Source organism: Sinocyclocheilus anshuiensis, unplaced genomic scaffold (assembly GCF_001515605.1).
Source record: "Sinocyclocheilus anshuiensis isolate Anshui unplaced genomic scaffold, SAMN03320099.WGS_v1.1 scaffold914, whole genome shotgun sequence".
NCBI classification, from domain to species: Eukaryota; Metazoa; Chordata; class Actinopteri; order Cypriniformes; family Cyprinidae; genus Sinocyclocheilus; species Sinocyclocheilus anshuiensis.
The window spans coordinates 2,662,184-2,680,451 of NW_015539870.1; the positions used below are offsets into that span (position 1 = coordinate 2,662,184).

The 18,268-nt window shown below is 36.7% G+C and overlaps 2 protein-coding genes across 6 annotated transcripts in view; one reads left to right on the top strand and one right to left on the bottom strand.

Moving 5' to 3' along the window:
* Positions 1 to 430: 430 nt before the first annotated feature.
* Positions 431 to 14,359, bottom strand: LOC107685113 (hsp90 co-chaperone Cdc37-like 1). 4 transcript variants are annotated; one of them, XM_016481602.1, is made up of 8 exons: positions 14,102 to 14,359; positions 12,652 to 12,921; positions 6,842 to 6,938; positions 6,637 to 6,752; positions 6,390 to 6,512; positions 3,668 to 3,841; positions 2,883 to 2,954; positions 431 to 1,319 (listed from the first exon to the last, which is right to left on the bottom strand). In XM_016481602.1, the coding sequence occupies exons 1-8, from the start codon at positions 14,162 to 14,164 to the stop codon at positions 1,260 to 1,262; spliced, it is 975 nt and encodes a 324-aa protein (XP_016337088.1). In that variant the 5' UTR covers positions 14,165 to 14,359; the 3' UTR covers positions 431 to 1,259. The 4 variants fall into 4 exon arrangements, with proteins under 4 accessions (XP_016337088.1, XP_016337090.1, XP_016337091.1 ...); XM_016481603.1 differs by lacking the exon at positions 431 to 1,319 and adding an exon at positions 2,295 to 2,518; XM_016481604.1 differs by lacking the exon at positions 2,883 to 2,954.
* A 904-nt stretch (positions 14,360 to 15,263) lies between these two features.
* The window catches only part of LOC107685114 (exonuclease mut-7 homolog), a 38,745-nt gene continuing 35,740 nt past the window's right edge, over positions 15,264 to 18,268 (top strand). The window contains exon 1 of one of the 2 annotated variants that reach the window (XM_016481606.1): positions 15,264 to 15,334. The gene's annotated coding sequence lies outside the window, so the exon portion shown is untranslated. The remainder of the gene's footprint in view (positions 15,335 to 18,268) is intronic. The other variant, XM_016481607.1, reaches the window with a different exon arrangement.

Below are 18,268 nucleotides of genomic sequence, written 5' to 3' on the forward strand. Positions count from 1 at the left end.
TACAGAGAGCTAGCCAACACATTTATAAAATGCTAAGAAAGAAGTTATTTTAATAATAATGAACTGCATTAAAGATTTAAGGGTCTAAAGATTTAATTGAGGATTTTGATCTGATTGTAAAGACTTGCACAATGTCATCACAGCCATCAGTTAATGTTACACAAATCGTGGTTTGCTGTATATGTTCTTTGTGCAGTACAAGCAATGCAAACTAGCTGGATGCGACAAGCTAACAGCATTTGCGGCGTTTCAATGCAATTACTGCAATCATTATCAGTCAGTTTGATGGTGTTTTGTAGGGATAGTTCACCCAAAAATTAAAACTCATCATTTACTCGCACTCATGTTGTTCCAAACATGTATGACTTTCTTTCTTCCATGGAAAATGCAAGAAGAGATATTTAGAAGAATGTTTCTTGTTTTCGACCATATAATGAAAGTCAATGGGGTCCAAAACAACACTGATTGGATGCCATTGACCGTCACTGTATGAATAAAACATTTTTGTGTTAAACATAAGTCACACAGGTTTGCAGTAACATGAGATTGAGAAATAATGATTTTTGGGTGAACTATCCCTTAAACGTACGTTATTTGTTGCTTTTGACAATATATTAAACACACTGTTTTCATTTTGATAGTGAATGTGAATCTCTTTCATTATAATTGTAGGTAACAACCCTATATTGCTGGCTTTCATGCCATACTACTGGACCTACAAATGACCTTTTGCAAAGGTCTTGTTTCCATCGTGAAGATAGCAGAATGGGAGGTCCGGCTTCGCCTTATTGTCGTTTGTCTATCTGCAGGAAGCCGACTGTTATCTGCCGCATCCACGCACAGATGACACATGAAACAGTTCCCTGATAGCAGCTGGAGTCTGAATGTTCAGTGGACGTTGTAGATTACAATCCAAAGGTGGAGATATGAAAAAAACAAAGAACATGAGACAAAAGCTTGTACCAACTTCCTAAACTTTTTTTCTGAAACGCTAAAACAGAAGAAAAAGATAGCAACAGAAATGTAACAAAAATAGAAGTGCCTCAAAATTCAGTTCCCTATCTCTTTTAAAATACTTTCTCTTTTAAACAAATATAAAGTGCAGCACACATTCAGGCACGGATACAAATCAAACGTCTCTGAGCACAGCCCTTGTATTTCCTGTCCTGCCGCCCAAAGCTGTTTTCCTAGTGAAGTTTCGTCTGCTAGCTCTCCATCATTCTCCACTCGTCCGTTTCTGAACTCTCTTCTTTGGAGGCTCATGGTGTATTTGTCCAAAGTCCTGCCTCCAAGCAACGCTTGACGTGGTATTCTGCCACCTGTTATGAGCGAGAAAGAGGATATTAATAACTAACAGGAAAAGACACTTGCAGCTCAGAGATCAGTATGAGGAACAGGAAGTGAGCTGCACACTTTACAGAATACTGATCAAAAATGCATATAGTTCACCTAAAAATGTAAATTCTGCCATCATTTACTCAGTCGTGGTAGTCCAAAACTGTGTGAGTTTCTTTCTCACATCGAACACGAAAGAAACTTTGAAGAATGTTGTTGCTGCTCTTTTCCATACAATGAAACTGAATGGTGACCAAAAATCACATTTCAAATTATAAATGAATAAATCATTTAAATGTTTTCTTAGGTGCTTTCCTCAGTAACATTGTCTGTAATATTTATTAAATTCTGCTCACCAAGGTTGCATTTATTTACTCAAAAGTACAGACAATTAATATTGTGAAATATTATTACAATTTAACTGTTTTCTATTGTAATATATATTAAAATGTAATTTATTTCTGTGAACAAAGCTGAATTTTCAGCATCATTACTCCAGTCTTCAGTGTCACATGAAGAAATCATTCTAATATGTTGATGCTCAAGAAACATTTATTATTATGATGTTGAAAATAGCTGTGCAGGTCAAAGTGGTTGTGAAAACTTTGATACATTTTTTAAAATTGCTTCATGAATTAAAAGTTCAGAATAGAAATCTTTTCAATCACAAATGTCTTGTAACATTATAAATGCCACTTTTGGTAAATTGAATGCGCCTTCGGTGAATAAAAGTATAAAATCTAAAATAATAAAATCTTAGTGACCCTAACCTTTTGAATGGCAATTTAGGGACTCGTATAGTCAACTTTTATGGTGCATTTTTTTTCATTTTGGAGCTTTAAAGTCCCCATTTAATTTCATTATATGGAAAGGAGCAGCATGAACATTCTACAAAACATCTCATTTTGTGCTTTACAGAAGAAAATGAGTCATACAAGTTTGGAACGATATGAGGGTGAATAAGTTACATCATTTTAATATTTGGGTGAACTATCCCTTTAATAACCCATTATAATCTGCACATCCTCCCTTATGCAGATCTGCAGGGCTGGAGGAGGGATTATAGGTCCGCCTGGATTCTGATGAATGCAACGCTCTTGCAGATTAGAGCTGTTATGCTATTCTTTCTGTGTCCTTTGGCTCTCATTCAGCTCGTCTGTGTCAGGTTCAGAGCATGTGCTCTCTGTGGTGAAAAGTGAAAGTGATGGAGAAAGTGTTCAAGAGCCTGACCCCTTAACCCCTAAATGACGCTGAAACATGCCATAATGTTTTGGTTACACTTCAGACAATGCTGCATGCTTACGAAAGCTGAAATTTCTGATTCAAAATGATTAAAAAATCGTTTTTTAAAATTTGATTCAGATGGAGCCCTGTACTAAACTACTTTAACAGCAGCATCACAACACGACTACTAAATCCACAAAAGTACAAAAATAGTCAATAAGCAACAGAAATCAAGAGAAATCAGAACCTGAATGAGAATGGTTAAGTTATGAAGTGCTGGTTGACACGTTCTGATGTGTTACAGCATAAAGCTCCAGCTTTACCTGCGGGTTCATGCTGCTCAGCACGTTCTGAAGAATCGGCATATCTTGCATTTGGATGCATGTTTTCAGTTCCTGCAAAATCAACATTTGACTCATTTTATATTTTGTTACTGGCTACACTACCATTTAAAAGTAAAAAAAAAAAGAATGTAATCATTTTATTCAGCAAGGACACATTTAACTGATCAAAAGTGACAGTAAAGACGTTTTCATAGTCATAAAATAAATTCAATTTCAAATAAATGCTGTTCTTTTGAACTTTCTAATTAAAGAAAAAATGTTTTACAGTTTCCACAAAAAATATTAAGCAGCACAACGGTTTTCAAAATTGATAATCATAAATGTTTCTTGATCAGCAAATCAGCATATTAGAATGATTTCTGAAGGATCATGTGACACTGAAGACTGGAGTAACGATGCAGAAAATTCAGCTTTGCATCACAGGAATAAATTACATTTTAAAATATATTCACATAGAAAGCAGGTTTTTTTTTTATTCTAATAATATTTCACAATATTGCTGTCTTTACTGTATTTCTGATCAACATTTCTTTCATACATTTTGTCGTAGCTCAGTGTCTATTTACAATGCATTACAAAGTCCCGTGGCACAGTGAAATCTCATTGGTCCAAAATAATTCTCTACATTACTGTACATCAAACATGAAGTATGTTCTGATTCGCTGTGCTTTGGTTGCTTCATACAGATTTTTTTCTGTCAGTAAGGACCATAAAATGACTTGATTACAGCACATAAAACTGAGAGATTCGATTATCTTTCGTACCGGTGGCAAAGACTCCAAAACCTCCTTGGGGTCGAGGCGACAGCCTGGTGGTGTGTTTTGGTGCACTGGATCCTTTGGGGTTTCTCCTTTTGATTTCATGGTATACACTTTAACTCTCTGCTTAAAGGCGTTGAGTTCTGTGTGGAAGACATCCAAGTATCCCTCCTGCCCTGCCTTAAAATAGAAGCAAAGCAAGATTAAAAATGATTCAGAATGCATTCAGTAAAAATATGAATGAGGTTTATCATATGACATGGATGAATGCGTGGACATGAACTTCATCTGTGCCCATATTGCTTGTTTCCTGGCCTCAGGCTCTCAGTTATGTCATGTCTCACTCCAGTGGTCACTGCCATTATTGCACAACACTCGCACTGACTCAGATTGACTGCACTACCAGTCAGTTCAGAATAATTACGATTTTTTTTTAATGTTGTTCAAAGAAGTCTCTTCTGCTCACCAAGGCTGTTACAGTAAAAACAGTAATATTGTGAAATATTATTACAATTTAAAAGTTTTCCATTTCAATTAAATGCTGTTCATTGAACTTTCTATTCATCAAAGAACCATTATAAACAATTAAGCACCAATAATACTTGATAATAACTAAGCATCAGATCAGCATATTAGAATGATTTCTGAAGGATCATGTGACACTGAAGACTGAAGTAATGACTGCTGAAAATTCAGCTTTGCATCACAGGAATAAATTAGATTTTAATGTATATTAAAACAGAAAAACGTTATTTTAAATTGTAATATTACTTTACAATATTACTATTTTTATTGTATTTTTGATCAAATACATGCAGCCTTGGTGAGCATTCCTTCAAAAACATTTATTGTTGGACTTTATTGTACCTCTCCGGCTAAATAACTCATGCACAGTAAGAGATAATATCTTGTCTAGGACTGTCACTAACAATAGTATTAGTGACAGTTTTCAGTCAATTATTCTGACGATTAATCGAGTAATCAAACTTTTTTTTTTTGTGGTAATAAAAATAGACCTAAGCAAACAATAGACTTTAAAATGACTTAAAATACATATATAATAGCAGTGAGACAATAATAATTGGTTCAAATAAAATATCAAAAGCAAGTAATCATATGGTTTTACTGAAAACAGTTAAAATACATAATTTAATAAAACAATATAATCATATTCATAACTTATGTACATTATGTACTATACCTAATGCCAACAGAGGCGCCAAAGGCCTGTTTTTACACTTTACAGCGAGATCTAAGACTTATTGTCTAAACAACTTTTAATTCAAATGTCCACTTAATCTTTAATATTTGGCCACTTTATGATAGAAATGCTACAGCCACTGTCAATTCTTAAACAAGAACATGTGGACATCAAAACAAACAAACTAAAACGAGGGTTTATACTTTTATTCTGAAGTCCCAATGAACGGTCAGCATATTTAGAAATATAATGCTGTAATCTCCTGTGTTGTCATAGGTTTATAAATGATTTACCTGATAAATCTGATAGAATGGTGCACATTGTTCCCAGATGAACGTTATAAGCAACTCAGACTCACAGCATATGCAGAGATGGAGTTTGAGACGCTCCGCGCATGTAAATGATGACCGTTTGTGTGGAGCAGCATTTACTGTGAACGGAGCCGTAACCTATATGCATATAAAGCGCATATTAAAGCCGCAGCGCATATATTTATTTAAAGGGGTCCTGTTATGCTCTTTTACAAAGTCTTGATTTTGTTTTGGGGGTGTACTAGAACAGGCTCTCATACTAGGTTGTTCGAAAAACATTATTTTTCACATATTTTACATTATTACAACACCTCTCTCCCCAGTCTGGCATGAACGGCTCGAATAGTTCCTGTATCAAATAGGGGTGTAACGGTACACAAATATGACAGTTCTGTACGTACCTCGGTTTTAACGTCACGGTTCGGTATGATTTCGGTACAGCAGGGGGAAAAACTTTTTTTTTAAAAATGGTTTACTGAACAAGTTGCTCTTTCTTTAAATACATTCAGTTATAGTTTAAATGTTCTTAGTGATAAAAATCTACCTCAGCTTATGCTTAAAACTATAGGGAGCCCTTTTACATTATAAGGTTACAATTAGGCCTAACAACTTAACCCAAACTTAAATTTAATTACTATTTATTTTTAAATAGATGATCAACACTCAACTTTAAAAAATAAAAAAATAAATAATTGTATGCAAACATGTAAACTGCACATAATGCAGTTTTTAAATTAATTTATAAATAATAAAATTGGCAGCACTCGGCGGCTGGTCGGGAAATGTCACGCCCCTTAGCATAGCCGCCTGCCAGCTTCAGTGTAAATATTGCATCAAAATCAAATAAATTTGAGCGCGATTTAAACCCAGATGATTGTAACCACTCTAAGTTCGTCTACCTTGGGAAAGCTAGCGTGTCTCCGACATAGTGATAACACTCGTTGCCTTCTCTAGGGTATCTCAACCAGGTATCATCCCATTTGTCGATATTTGTGATATCACAAATCCTGGAAAATATGCGTTGTAGTCCAAACGAGTCATTCCTTGTAGTTTTTGAAAAGTGATTTCTGTTAAATAAAATATCTCCTTTTGAAAAAAATTTGAATTGAATTTTGAATTGACTGAGCTTTTTAACTTCGCAGATCTTTTTTATGCTCAAACAGCAACATCAGGTGATGTCTGCAGCATTGCAGTACACTGCAGATGTGAGCCTTACTTTGGCTTTCTGAAAGAACTGACGGAAACAGCCTCGTGGGTCTTGCTGAGAGTTGCGGGCCATTTCCAGAATAAACTGCATGACGACTGCCTGATGAGCCACCTGCTCCATTAAGGCCTCTTTCTGCAGAAGATCCAGACAATCGGGATCAGTAGTAGGTCATGTGGGGACACAGTACATAGTGCACATACTGCAGAAACAGTACAGGTGGTATGTTATTTTGAACATGGCCAGAAAGAGCACTCACTTGCACTGCCTGCAGACGGAAGCACCACAGGATCAGGTAATTGGCCGTTTCTTCACAGATGAGATGGTGATACTCTGCTAGAAAGCGCTGACTATCATCCCACCTCCTCAACATACCTGTCCAATCAGAACAGAGAGGACAACCTCCATTCAGATGAACAGTCTCCATTAGTAAACATCCAAATCAAACAAGCTCCATGACTTACCAAAATGTTTCAAGAGTTCTTCATTACGCTGGATGAAGCTTATGTTCTTATCATGATCGGATTCATCAGGCCAAGACTGTGAACTGTTTATTATACTCTAGGAAAAAAAAAAAAAAAAGTTTGATGGTGGTAAATCCACAAACGGGCCACAAAAGAGTCCATTACTGCTGGTACAACACTGTACTAGTTATTTTGTATCGGCTCTTAATTTATATACTTAAATTAAATGTGATATCAATAGGATGTCACTTCTGAAATATGCTGAGGACATGGCTTTGGTAACTTGTTTGACATGAGCAATCCCTGGATAGTGGATTACTCCACAGGTAGTGGAGCAGGTCGAGGCCTTTACATATTTGAGCACTGAGATTGACAGGCATCTATCATTTACACAGCAGGCGAATGGTTTCTATAAGAAGGCTCAACAGCGATTATCTCTTTTCAGAAGGCTGAAGGGTTTCACATTTTTACCAATAAATTTCCATGACTTTTGAGACAATATTCATGACCTAATGTTCCATTATTTTACAACAAGAATAAAAATCTATTCAAATTTATCATAGCATGTGTTAACTAAAATAAATTACTATTAATGCTACTTGTTTGCTTTCTATTTGTTTTAATAATAATAATAATAATAAGTACAAGCTGCAACTGTATCAGAACGAAAATGGAAAAAGGACAGGCTGCATATCTCTCTTCAAATGTTTAAAGACTCTCTTACATCTTACTAGACTGCTGCTAAGTCTGCGAAAGCTGCATACTTTTCTAATCTAATTGAAACGAATCACTCTAAACCTAAGGTTTTGTTTTCAATTATTCAATCTGTTGCAAATCCCTCTGTTAACACCTTGCCTGTTGCCTCTGATGCTCTCCGTGAAAGCTTCTTGAGATATTTTAGTGACAAAATTACTAACTTAAGACTTAGCGTCTGCCCCACTTTAACTTTAACTGTCTCTCCTATCATGTCATCTGCCTCTGCCTTTTTGGATGCTTTCGAACCTATCAACCTGAAGGAGGTGATTGACAAGCTTAAACCTTCATTCTGTTCTAGCGATATCATTCACCCGAGATTTTTAAAATTAATTATCGATTCGATTGGGCCAGGTTTGGTGTCTCTTATTAATAAGTGTCTTTAAACTGGCTCGGTTCCTGCCAATCTTAAAGTGGCTACGGTCACTCCTCTGCTCAAGAAGCCTTCACTGGATCCTTCTGTCCTAAAAAGATTTTGGCCAATTTCTGTCTTACCTTTCATTTCAAAAGTTTTGGAGAAAACTGTGCTGAATTAACTTCAACGTTTTCTGACAAGTAATTGTATTTATGAGGTTTTTCAATCTGGTTTTAAGTCTGCTCACAGCACTGAGTCTGCCCTTTTGAGAGTGTTAAATGATATTTATCTCTCCACTGATTCTGGAGACGCTGTGGTTCTTATTCTTTTAGATTTATCGGCCGCTTTTGACACCGCAGACCACTCCACACTATTATCTAGATTAGAGTCTTGGGTGGGTCTAAAAGCAAACGTTCTGAAATGGTTTCAGTAATACCTGTCTGACAGAAAGTTTTTAGTGAAGCTGGGTAATTTCACCTCTTCTCCTGCACCTCTGACCTGTGGAGTTCCACAAGGCTCTATTTTAGCTCCCTCTCTATTTTCTCTTTACATGCTACCTCTGGGCTCTATTCTAAGGAAACATGGTGGGTCTTTTCCTTTCTACGCAGATGATACGCAAATCTATCTATCAATCAATAGAAAAAATTCCACTGCGATTTCTTCTCTTCTGCAATGTTTAGAGGAGGTTAAATCATGGCTAGCCCAAAATTCCCTCTTCCTAAATGAAGACAAGACCGAGGTAATTGTTTTCGGTCCAAATGAGAACTTTCAGTGTATAAGCCCGGAGTTGGAAAGTTGATCCGTTTTTAGATCCTCACGGGTGCAGAACCTAGGTGTTCTTGTTGATCAGCATTTAAAATTTGATAAACATATCTCTTCTGTTATCGGATCAGCTTCGTTTACTGTCTAAAATTAAAACTTTCTCACTCCTAAAATTCTAGAAATGGCTGTTCATGCATTTGTTACATCTCGTCTAGATTACTGCAATTCTTTATATTGCGGTATATCTAAGTCTCAAATTGTGCATCTTCAGCTTGTCCAAAACGCTGCGGCTAGACTTCTTTCAAAGTGTCGTAAACATGAACACATCACTCAAATTCTTAGATCCCTACACTGGTTGCCGGTTTGTCAGAGAATAGACTTTAAAATTCTCCTTTGTATATAAATCCCTACAAAACCTTGCTCCTGTCTACCTCTCTAAACTTCTTCATCTCTACACTCCGTCTAGAAGCCTACGATCCTGTGACCAGGCTTTGTTGGTAGTCCCTCACGTTAGGCTTAAGCATAGAGGGGAGCGTGCATTTGCGGTGGCAGGGCCACGACTTTGGAATACCCTGCCTTTAGAGATTAGAACGGCCCCTTCTCTGTCTGTTTTTAAGTCCTTGCTAAAAACGTATTTGTTTTCCTTAGTGTACTGACTACTGTTTTTATGGTTATTTTTAAACAGGTTGTTTTTATTTTTGTTTTTTGTCTGGTCTGTTTTCTGTGTATTTTTTATAATCCTGCTCTTGTCAGCCTGGTGGCTGTTGTAAATGTGCTATACAAATAAAAATGAACTTGAACTTGAACAGATGTTACTCCATGCAGACAACATATCGTATTGTAATTTGCTTAACCAATATTATCAGTTAAACTCAGGACCTGAGGTTTCAGTCTAACAGTAGTATTCAGGTACAAAAATAAACAAAAATGTAATAAACTGTACATTCAAAACAGATTAAAGTTACAAAAGTTGAGTGAGTGATTTTCTGTTTTTTGTTGTTCGATTAACATTAATGACAGACGGCACAGCTTTATTAGACTGCTGTCACAAGACACAATGCACAGATCCAATACTGATACACATGTGTTTTCTTTCTCAACTGTTTATATTCACTTAAGACAAACCGACTGTGTTTATGAGGATACTCGCCAGGACAGCCATTTTGATGTCATTTTGTCAAAGTGCATGTTTAAGTGCAACGAACTGCGAAAAATATCTCAATATTATACTCGCCAGGTGGCTTTATGTGCGCGCGCATTGGATGTGACTGTGAGCGCACAGAAAGCCTTCGGAGCACTCGAGTACCGAATGGCTTAAAAAGACTTACAAAAAGATGTGCAAATGATACATTTTTGTGACGATGCAACAATGACCCGATTAGTCAAGTGACAGTTCTGTCAACTGTCCCCGAAACGCGAGTGAAAGTCTCGTATCGCAGCGTGCAGCAGCTCTTGTAGTGCAGGCAAGATGCGAGAGAGAGAGCAATACCGCTGAATCACTCGGTCTGTGTGGATTTATTTCCTCATCTAACCTACATGCTATATTGAACAAATGTGTGCAGGAATTTCCCTCATTTTAAACTCGAAAGCTGTGGGAATGAGTAAAACTATGCAAACTATGCACAACCCCACACCGAAATTCAGGACCTGATTAACATAATTCTATTATACAGAGATTTGTGAAATAAATTTTCATGACTTTTCCAAAACTTTCTGGGTTTATTTATTTTTCCAAAACACAGATTCAACTTTTAGATCTTTATAAGTGTGCTGTAAAGAGGAAAGCAGTTTCCATGAGATTTACACAAAATTGTTGAAAAAAGCACTTAAGTTACACAATATTTATATTGTGTAAGCCTACTATCCACTGACAATGAAAGATACTTTTTTTGAATAATGAACTTGAATGTCATTTCAGGCTGAATATCCTGCATTAATTCACATTCATTATAAGGAAAAGAGTGGCCAGGATGTTTAGCATAATGCTAGTGGTTTGCAAGAATCAACTATTATATCACACGGTTAAAAATATTTAATTTAGTTTCAGAACTAATATCTGAGTGGAAGTCTATATTTGAAAAAATATAGTACCATTCAAAAGTTTGTGGTCGGTAAGATTTTTAAATGTTTTGAAAGAAGTCTCTGCAATGCATTTATTTGATAAAAAATACAGTAAAAATAGTAATATTGTGAAATGTTATTACAGTTTTAAATAACAGTTTTCTATGTGAATATATTGTAAAATGTAATTTATTTCTGTGATCAAAGCTGAATATTCAGAATCATTACTCCAGTCTTCAGTGTCACATGACCCTTCAGAAATCATTCTAATATGCTGATCTGATGCTCAGTTATTATTGGCACTTAATTATTAACAATGTTTCTTACTATTTTCATTCTTGAAAACGAGTTAGTGGAAACCATGATACTTTTTTTCAGAATTCAAAGAAAGTTCAATATTTGACAAATATTTTTTAACATTATAAATAAATTTACGGACATATTTGATCAATTTACTGTTCCAGTGTTGAATGAAAAGTAATAATTAAAAAAATAATAATCTAAACTTTTGAATGGTAGTGTACATTTAGCTGACCATAAGAAAGTAACACACTGTGTACATATATTATACATTTCTTTGCTCTTAACCCTGTCCCAAAACATCACAGCCCTCTCTAGGGGAAATGTCGTCACAGTGGACTGTTTCTTACAATGCAGAGATAAGTATGAGATGAACACTGAATGACTTTTCTTGAGTGCTGATATGAGATACCTTGTCAAACACATCACGGCTGGCCTCGGGGCACAGAGTGGGGCTCCGTCCCAGCATCCTCTCTTTATGCCTCCACTCCTGCTCGGTCTGAGAGAGCTCCGCGGAGGAGGCCATGGCTCGGGCGTGCTCCTGCTCCACAGACTCTGAGCTGTGGAGCTCCAAACCACAGAGCTGGTCCTGTGCCTCGACCAGCTGCCACTGCGACGCGATCGAGGCCTTCACACAGCGCTGCTGACTCAAGCACAGAGACGCCATGCTCTCCGCACTGGGCTGTGATGGGACACAGAGAGATAACGCTCACAAAACCTCGAGCAAATCATTACAGTTGGTTTTGTAACAGATTCGGTGCGAAAGGCCCTAAAGTTAAGACACTGCCACGCCCCCCTAAAACGGCTCGTTCTAACACGCCCCCACATATCTAAATATTTAATTTAGTTTCAGAACTAATATCTGAGTGGAAGTCTATATTTGAAAAAATATAGTACCATTCAAAAGTTTGTGGTCGGTAAGATTTTTAAATGTTTTGAAAGAAGTCTCTGCAATGCATTTATTTGATAAAAAATACAGTAAAAATAGTAATATTGTGAAATGTTATTACAGTTTTAAATAACAGTTTTCTATGTGAATATATTGTAAAATGTAATTTATTTCTGTGATCAAAGCTGAATATTCAGAATCATTACTCCAGTCTTCAGTGTCACATGACCCTTCAGAAATCATTCTAATATGCTGATCTGATGCTCAGTTATTATTGGCACTTAATTATTAACAATGTTTCTTACTATTTTCATTCTTGAAAACGAGTTAGTGGAAACCATGATACTTTTTTTCAGAATTCAAAGAAAGTTCAATATTTGACAAATATTTTTTAACATTATAAATAAATTTACGGACATATTTGATCAATTTACTGTTCCAGTGTTGAATGAAAAGTAATAATTAAAAAAATAATAATCTAAACTTTTGAATGGTAGTGTACATTTAGCTGACCATAAGAAAGTAACACACTGTGTACATATATTATACATTTCTTTGCTCTTAACCCTGTCCCAAAACATCACAGCCCTCTCTAGGGGAAATGTCGTCACAGTGGACTGTTTCTTACAATGCAGAGATAAGTATGAGATGAACACTGAATGACTTTTCTTGAGTGCTGATATGAGATACCTTGTCAAACACATCACGGCTGGCCTCGGGGCACAGAGTGGGGCTCCGTCCCAGCATCCTCTCTTTATGCCTCCACTCCTGCTCGGTCTGAGAGAGCTCCGCGGAGGAGGCCATGGCTCGGGCGTGCTCCTGCTCCACAGACTCTGAGCTGTGGAGCTCCAAACCACAGAGCTGGTCCTGTGCCTCGACCAGCTGCCACTGCGACGCGATCGAGGCCTTCACACAGCGCTGCTGACTCAAGCACAGAGACGCCATGCTCTCCGCACTGGGCTGTGATGGGACACAGAGAGATAACGCTCACAAAACCTCGAGCAAATCATTACAGTTGGTTTTGTAACAGATTCGGTGCGAAAGGCCCTAAAGTTAAGACACTGCCACGCCCCCCTAAAACGGCTCGTTCTAACACGCCCCCACATATCTACCTCACTATGTGGAAATAATACTACAGCGAGAATAAAAGTTACGCCTTCTTTCTTTGCGTGAACATTTGGGCGGCGTTATGCAAATCTTCCCACATAGTGATGTAGATATGTGGGGGCGTGTTGAGCCGTTTTAGGTAGGTGTGGCTGACTCTTAACTTTTATAAAGAATATCTCTTTGGATTTGAGACTTTAGTCTTTCCAACTTTACAGATCTTCTTTATGCACCAAGAGCTTGTAACACTCCAAAGAGAAAGGAAAAATTGAAATCGCATCATATGACCCCTTTAAATTTACAACTCTGAATATTTCCAAAATTCCCCAGAACAAGTTCCCAAGGAGTTTCCGGCCCCTACTGACAAGATTACATTTTAGTAGCAATAACGTTTCCTAACCTAACCTAAAAACAATTAGGCCAACGTATATTATAGTCATTGACATGGTGACAGTTTTTGCTCAGAAAAAAAAAAAATCTAATTAAAAAGGACACATTCTAATGTACTGGGGGGGGGATAGTTTGATTTAACGTTAGCATGTCAAAAAAAACAGGTCCAAACTGTTTGATATGTTTAGATCTCAAGATTATGCAGTTGCTGACTTACTATAAAGCAATGTAGTTACTCCACAGATAAAGACATCACTGTGAAGCATCAAACTCAGCAGTGAAATATCCATGGATCTAATAATAAAGCACTCGTTATCCTCAGCTGTCAGAACAAGACTGTCAACGTGAGACAGTAAACACAGGGTCATGATCTCATAGCAGAGATCCACATAACACCACTTAATGACGGTCAGCACGTTTGATTGTGATGCCCAAAACTGCTGTCTAGGCAGAGAGCTCACCTTTAAGATGCAGGCTTTCTCTTACTCATCCTGCGGTGAAGTTTTACTGCAGCATCTAACGTTACTTCTCCAGCTAACGCCGACTTTACAGTGTATTTCCGCGCCGCTTCGAGTTTAAACACAAGCTCATATAGATTAAAAGCAGAACCACAAGGCTTCGAGATGTAAATAAACGTTGTGAGCACCTCGTGTGGGTGTGCGCAGGGCGTGTTCTCCTCTCGCTCCTGTTCAGCTCGAAGCCACTCCATGTCGCTGCTTCAGCTCCGTCCTCAGCCGCGGGGCGACTCCTGCTGTCGGTACAGCTTCACACCCGAGAAGCACTCGCAGCTCAGGGGTGTGTAAGCGAGCAGAGACGGCTATTTTCAGGTTATAACATCAGCAGCACTCCTCTCTGCAGCTCTTTTTAGCTCCTTATGACAACTTCCTGCTCTGACGCGCTCACTCGTCACGTGATGTCAGACGCTAATCACATGATACAGTCCGAATACTATTCATTTATTTTATTTATTTATCTGTCTATCTACAAATGGCATATTTTAAATCAAATGTGTTTTGTCTTAGAATTTATTTTTATATTTTATATAACTATTAAAATTGAATATATTTTGTATATATATATATGGACATTGGTAATGTTATTTTCCTAGGTGAGAATATGATTTATTCCAGGAACTTTTGAATAAAAAAGATTCTGATTTGTTCACGGATTCATTCAAATGAATGAAGATTTGGAACAATAAAACATTTAATATAAAACTGTTTTTTATGTTTTAATAATTGGTTGTGAAAAAAATATGATAGAAAATGTATATAAAACTAATTATTTTTTTATAATATTAAAAATCCCTTTTTTTGTGGCTAAACTCAAGGTACTACAGAACTTTACATGAATTCTGTTCCTAGACGAAGTATCACTCTTCAACAAGAGGCTGTACACTTTCTTTATCAAATCTTCATAATGTAAAACTGGAAACAGGTCTCTTTTGAAGAAACATATGTATGATAAAATGTTAACAGTGCTGAACAGAAAACAATTTGGGTGTAGCAGTTTTGGGTGTAGTAATAATAATAATAATAATAAGAAGAAGAAGAAGAAGAAGAAGAAGAAGAAGAAGACTGTTGTTATTATTAATATTATATTATAATCACTCTAGAATCCTTGTGTCCTTTTGATTTAAAATGTTCATGTTTAAGTTTAGGTCGCATAATTATGGCATGCTGACAGCCTTTTTTCCTCTGCACTAAAATGAAAGTATTTAAAAAAATTAAAGTATTTCCAGCGAACTCGCGAGAATATTCGCGTGTCACATCGTCAGATGTCTGTAGTGAACATTCCCGAATGTAATGGTTCCGCCCGGATATATGGAAGGATTATCTAGCAGACAGTTTTCTCGGTGGTTGACTTCAACATTATTTGAGTAAGTTGAATGTTCACAACTAACACTGACTCAGTCAGAACATGTAAATATGACCGTCTTGTTTTTAACACCAGTAGTTGTCAGCTTGTTTATATCTGTACGCTCATGTTTTCATGCTAGCACGCTGACATTAGCCGCCACTTAATCGCTGAAATTCACATTTTGTGATGCTGCGTGAACGAAAAACTCGAACAAATGTCCTTTTTAGAGTGTATTGACTGTTCTCGTTTCAAAATATAGAAATTACGTCTTTCTGGGCGAAGTTTATGTGAAAGTACTTCTGATTTAATTAGTAATTTTATTCTTACCCAAAGTCATAAGTTTGGTTTTCAACTTATAGCTCCTAGTTAAAGGGGTCATATGATGTTGCTAAAAAGAACATTATTTGGTGTATTTGGTGTAATGAAATGTGTTTATGCGGTTCAAGGTTCAAAAAACACATTATTTTCCACATAATGTACATTATTGTTGATCCTCTATGCCCCGCCTTTTTGAAACGCGTCGATTTTTACAAAGCTCATCGGTCTGAAAAAGCGAGGTGTGCTGTGATTGGCCAGCTATCCAGAGCGTTGTGATTGGCCGAATACCTCAAGCGTGTGACAGAAATGTTACGCCCCTCACCGCGGCGTTATGCAAATCTTCCCACATCGTGACGTAGATATGTGGGGGCGTGTTAGAACGAGCCATTTTAGGAGGGCGTGGACAAGTCTTAACTTTTATAAAGAATATCTCTTTGGATTTGAGACTTTAGTCTTTGCAACTTTACAGATCTTCTTTATGCACCAAGAGCTTGTAACACTCCAAAGAGAAAGGAAAAATTGAAATCGCATCATATGACCCCTTTAAATCTCTGGTGTAAAACATCCTACAAAAGATGTATTTATTGAGAATGTGTGTTAGAAATATCCTGTTTAATGGCATTTGATGTTGTACAATAAATATCAAGCAATACATTTGGTTGAAAGCGTCATTATGTAAAGAGACGTCAGTGTGAATAAATGAGGCATAATGAGTGCGGAATGACTCGCTTTGATCAGTTCATCTGAGCGCGTGAAGTTTGGCTCCACTCGCGACCGAAGCGTGACATCCACCGTCATACACGAGTTCTGTGTGTGCCATGAAAAACAAGGTCATTTGAAGAAAATGTCTCACATGGGAATAATATTAAAAAAAAATTCTTCTAAGACAAAGACAAAGCCAAAAAAAACAAAAACAGGACGTTATATTAACTAAATTAAATATTTATTATACTAATTTAATTATATTTTACATTTTATGTTGTCATTTTTTTGCTATTTTGACATTTTCAAAGATGATTTTTTAAAATGTTGTTTTTGAATATTTTTGCTCACCAAGGCTGCATTTATTTGATCAAAAATGCTGTTAGAACAGTAAAATTGTGAAAATTATTGCAATTTAAAACAACTGTTTTCTATTGTAATATCTTGTAAAATGTAGTTTATTTCTGTGATCAAAGCTGAATTTTCAGCATCATTACTACTGTCTTCAGTGTCACATGATCCTTCAGAAATCATTCTAATATGCTGATTTGCTGATCAAGACACATTTCTGATTATTATCAACGGTAAAACATTTTTTGCTGCTTAATATCTTTGTGGGAACTAGTTTGGGTCAGTAAAATAACACACACACACATACGTGTATATGTATATATATATATATATATATATATATATATATACACACACACAAAAGATACAATATATATATATATATATACACGCACACCAAGGATACATTATATTGATCAAAAGTGATAGTAAAGACATTTATAATGTTGCAAAAATGTTCTATTTCAATTAAATGCTGTTAATTGAACATTGTTTTCATCAAATAATGTATCACCGTTTCCACAAAAAAATATTAAGCAGCATTTATAATAATGTGAACCATTATTATTATCTGAGCACCAATATTAATTGATAACAATTGAGCACCAAATCAGAATATTAGAGTAATTTCTGAAAGGATCATGTGCCACACTGAAAATTCAGCTATATATATATGTACACACACACATTTTTTTTTGGTGTACTAGACTAGAGAACAAGTACCTTTCTAAGCAGTCTTTGAATAGTGAAAGGTTCATTACACACACACACACACACACACACAAATATATTGTATATTATTTTGCCTCCATAGTATTAATTTAATCAAAGATTAAAAGCTAGGCTTATTAACAGCCTTGTACAGTACGGAGCAGGATTTGATGTTGTGTGAGACATCTGTGTCCACTAGATGTCAGTGAAGACCAGAGGAGATGTGAGTGAGCGTCAGGAGCGAGAGCTTTGGAGTTCAGTGCCAGGAGCTTCCCCTGAGACTGCTGAGAGAAACAGTCCAGGCTCCTGACCAAAAAAACCAAACATCCTCAGCCTCAAAAGCATGTCGCCTAGCCAGCTGGCAGACTGCCCTTCCTAGGGCTGCTGTTCCCACAGGGAGGGAGACGTGTTTGTGTGTGTGAGAGACTCAGACGTGTACATGTGGGTACTGACACCTGAGGCACTTGTTCACATGTTGTTCAACACGAATCACTTCAACTGTTCAGTCGACAAACTAGGGAAAAAAAACCTTTGTTACATGTTTCCTCTCATAATCTGAAGGTAAATCTTACCCCTGAAGCATTGCGAATACAATGGGAATGACATATAACACTTTTTTTGTGAGTAAACTGTTGCTGACTTGGGAAAGACTGCCTGAGAATGTGTGAGAACTCACTGAAACGACTCGCATGTCGAGCAACATTAAGAGCAGCTGCCAAACTGCACATTTTTGGGGATTGTTACATTGGAAAAAAATAATTTTCATTTTACACTCATTTGTTTGAGGACATCTAGCAAGTCCTGCTGTAACTTCTCAGCCTGAGAGACAGAGCTAGGCATTCTGAAGTCATGGGAAGAGTTTTTTTCGGTT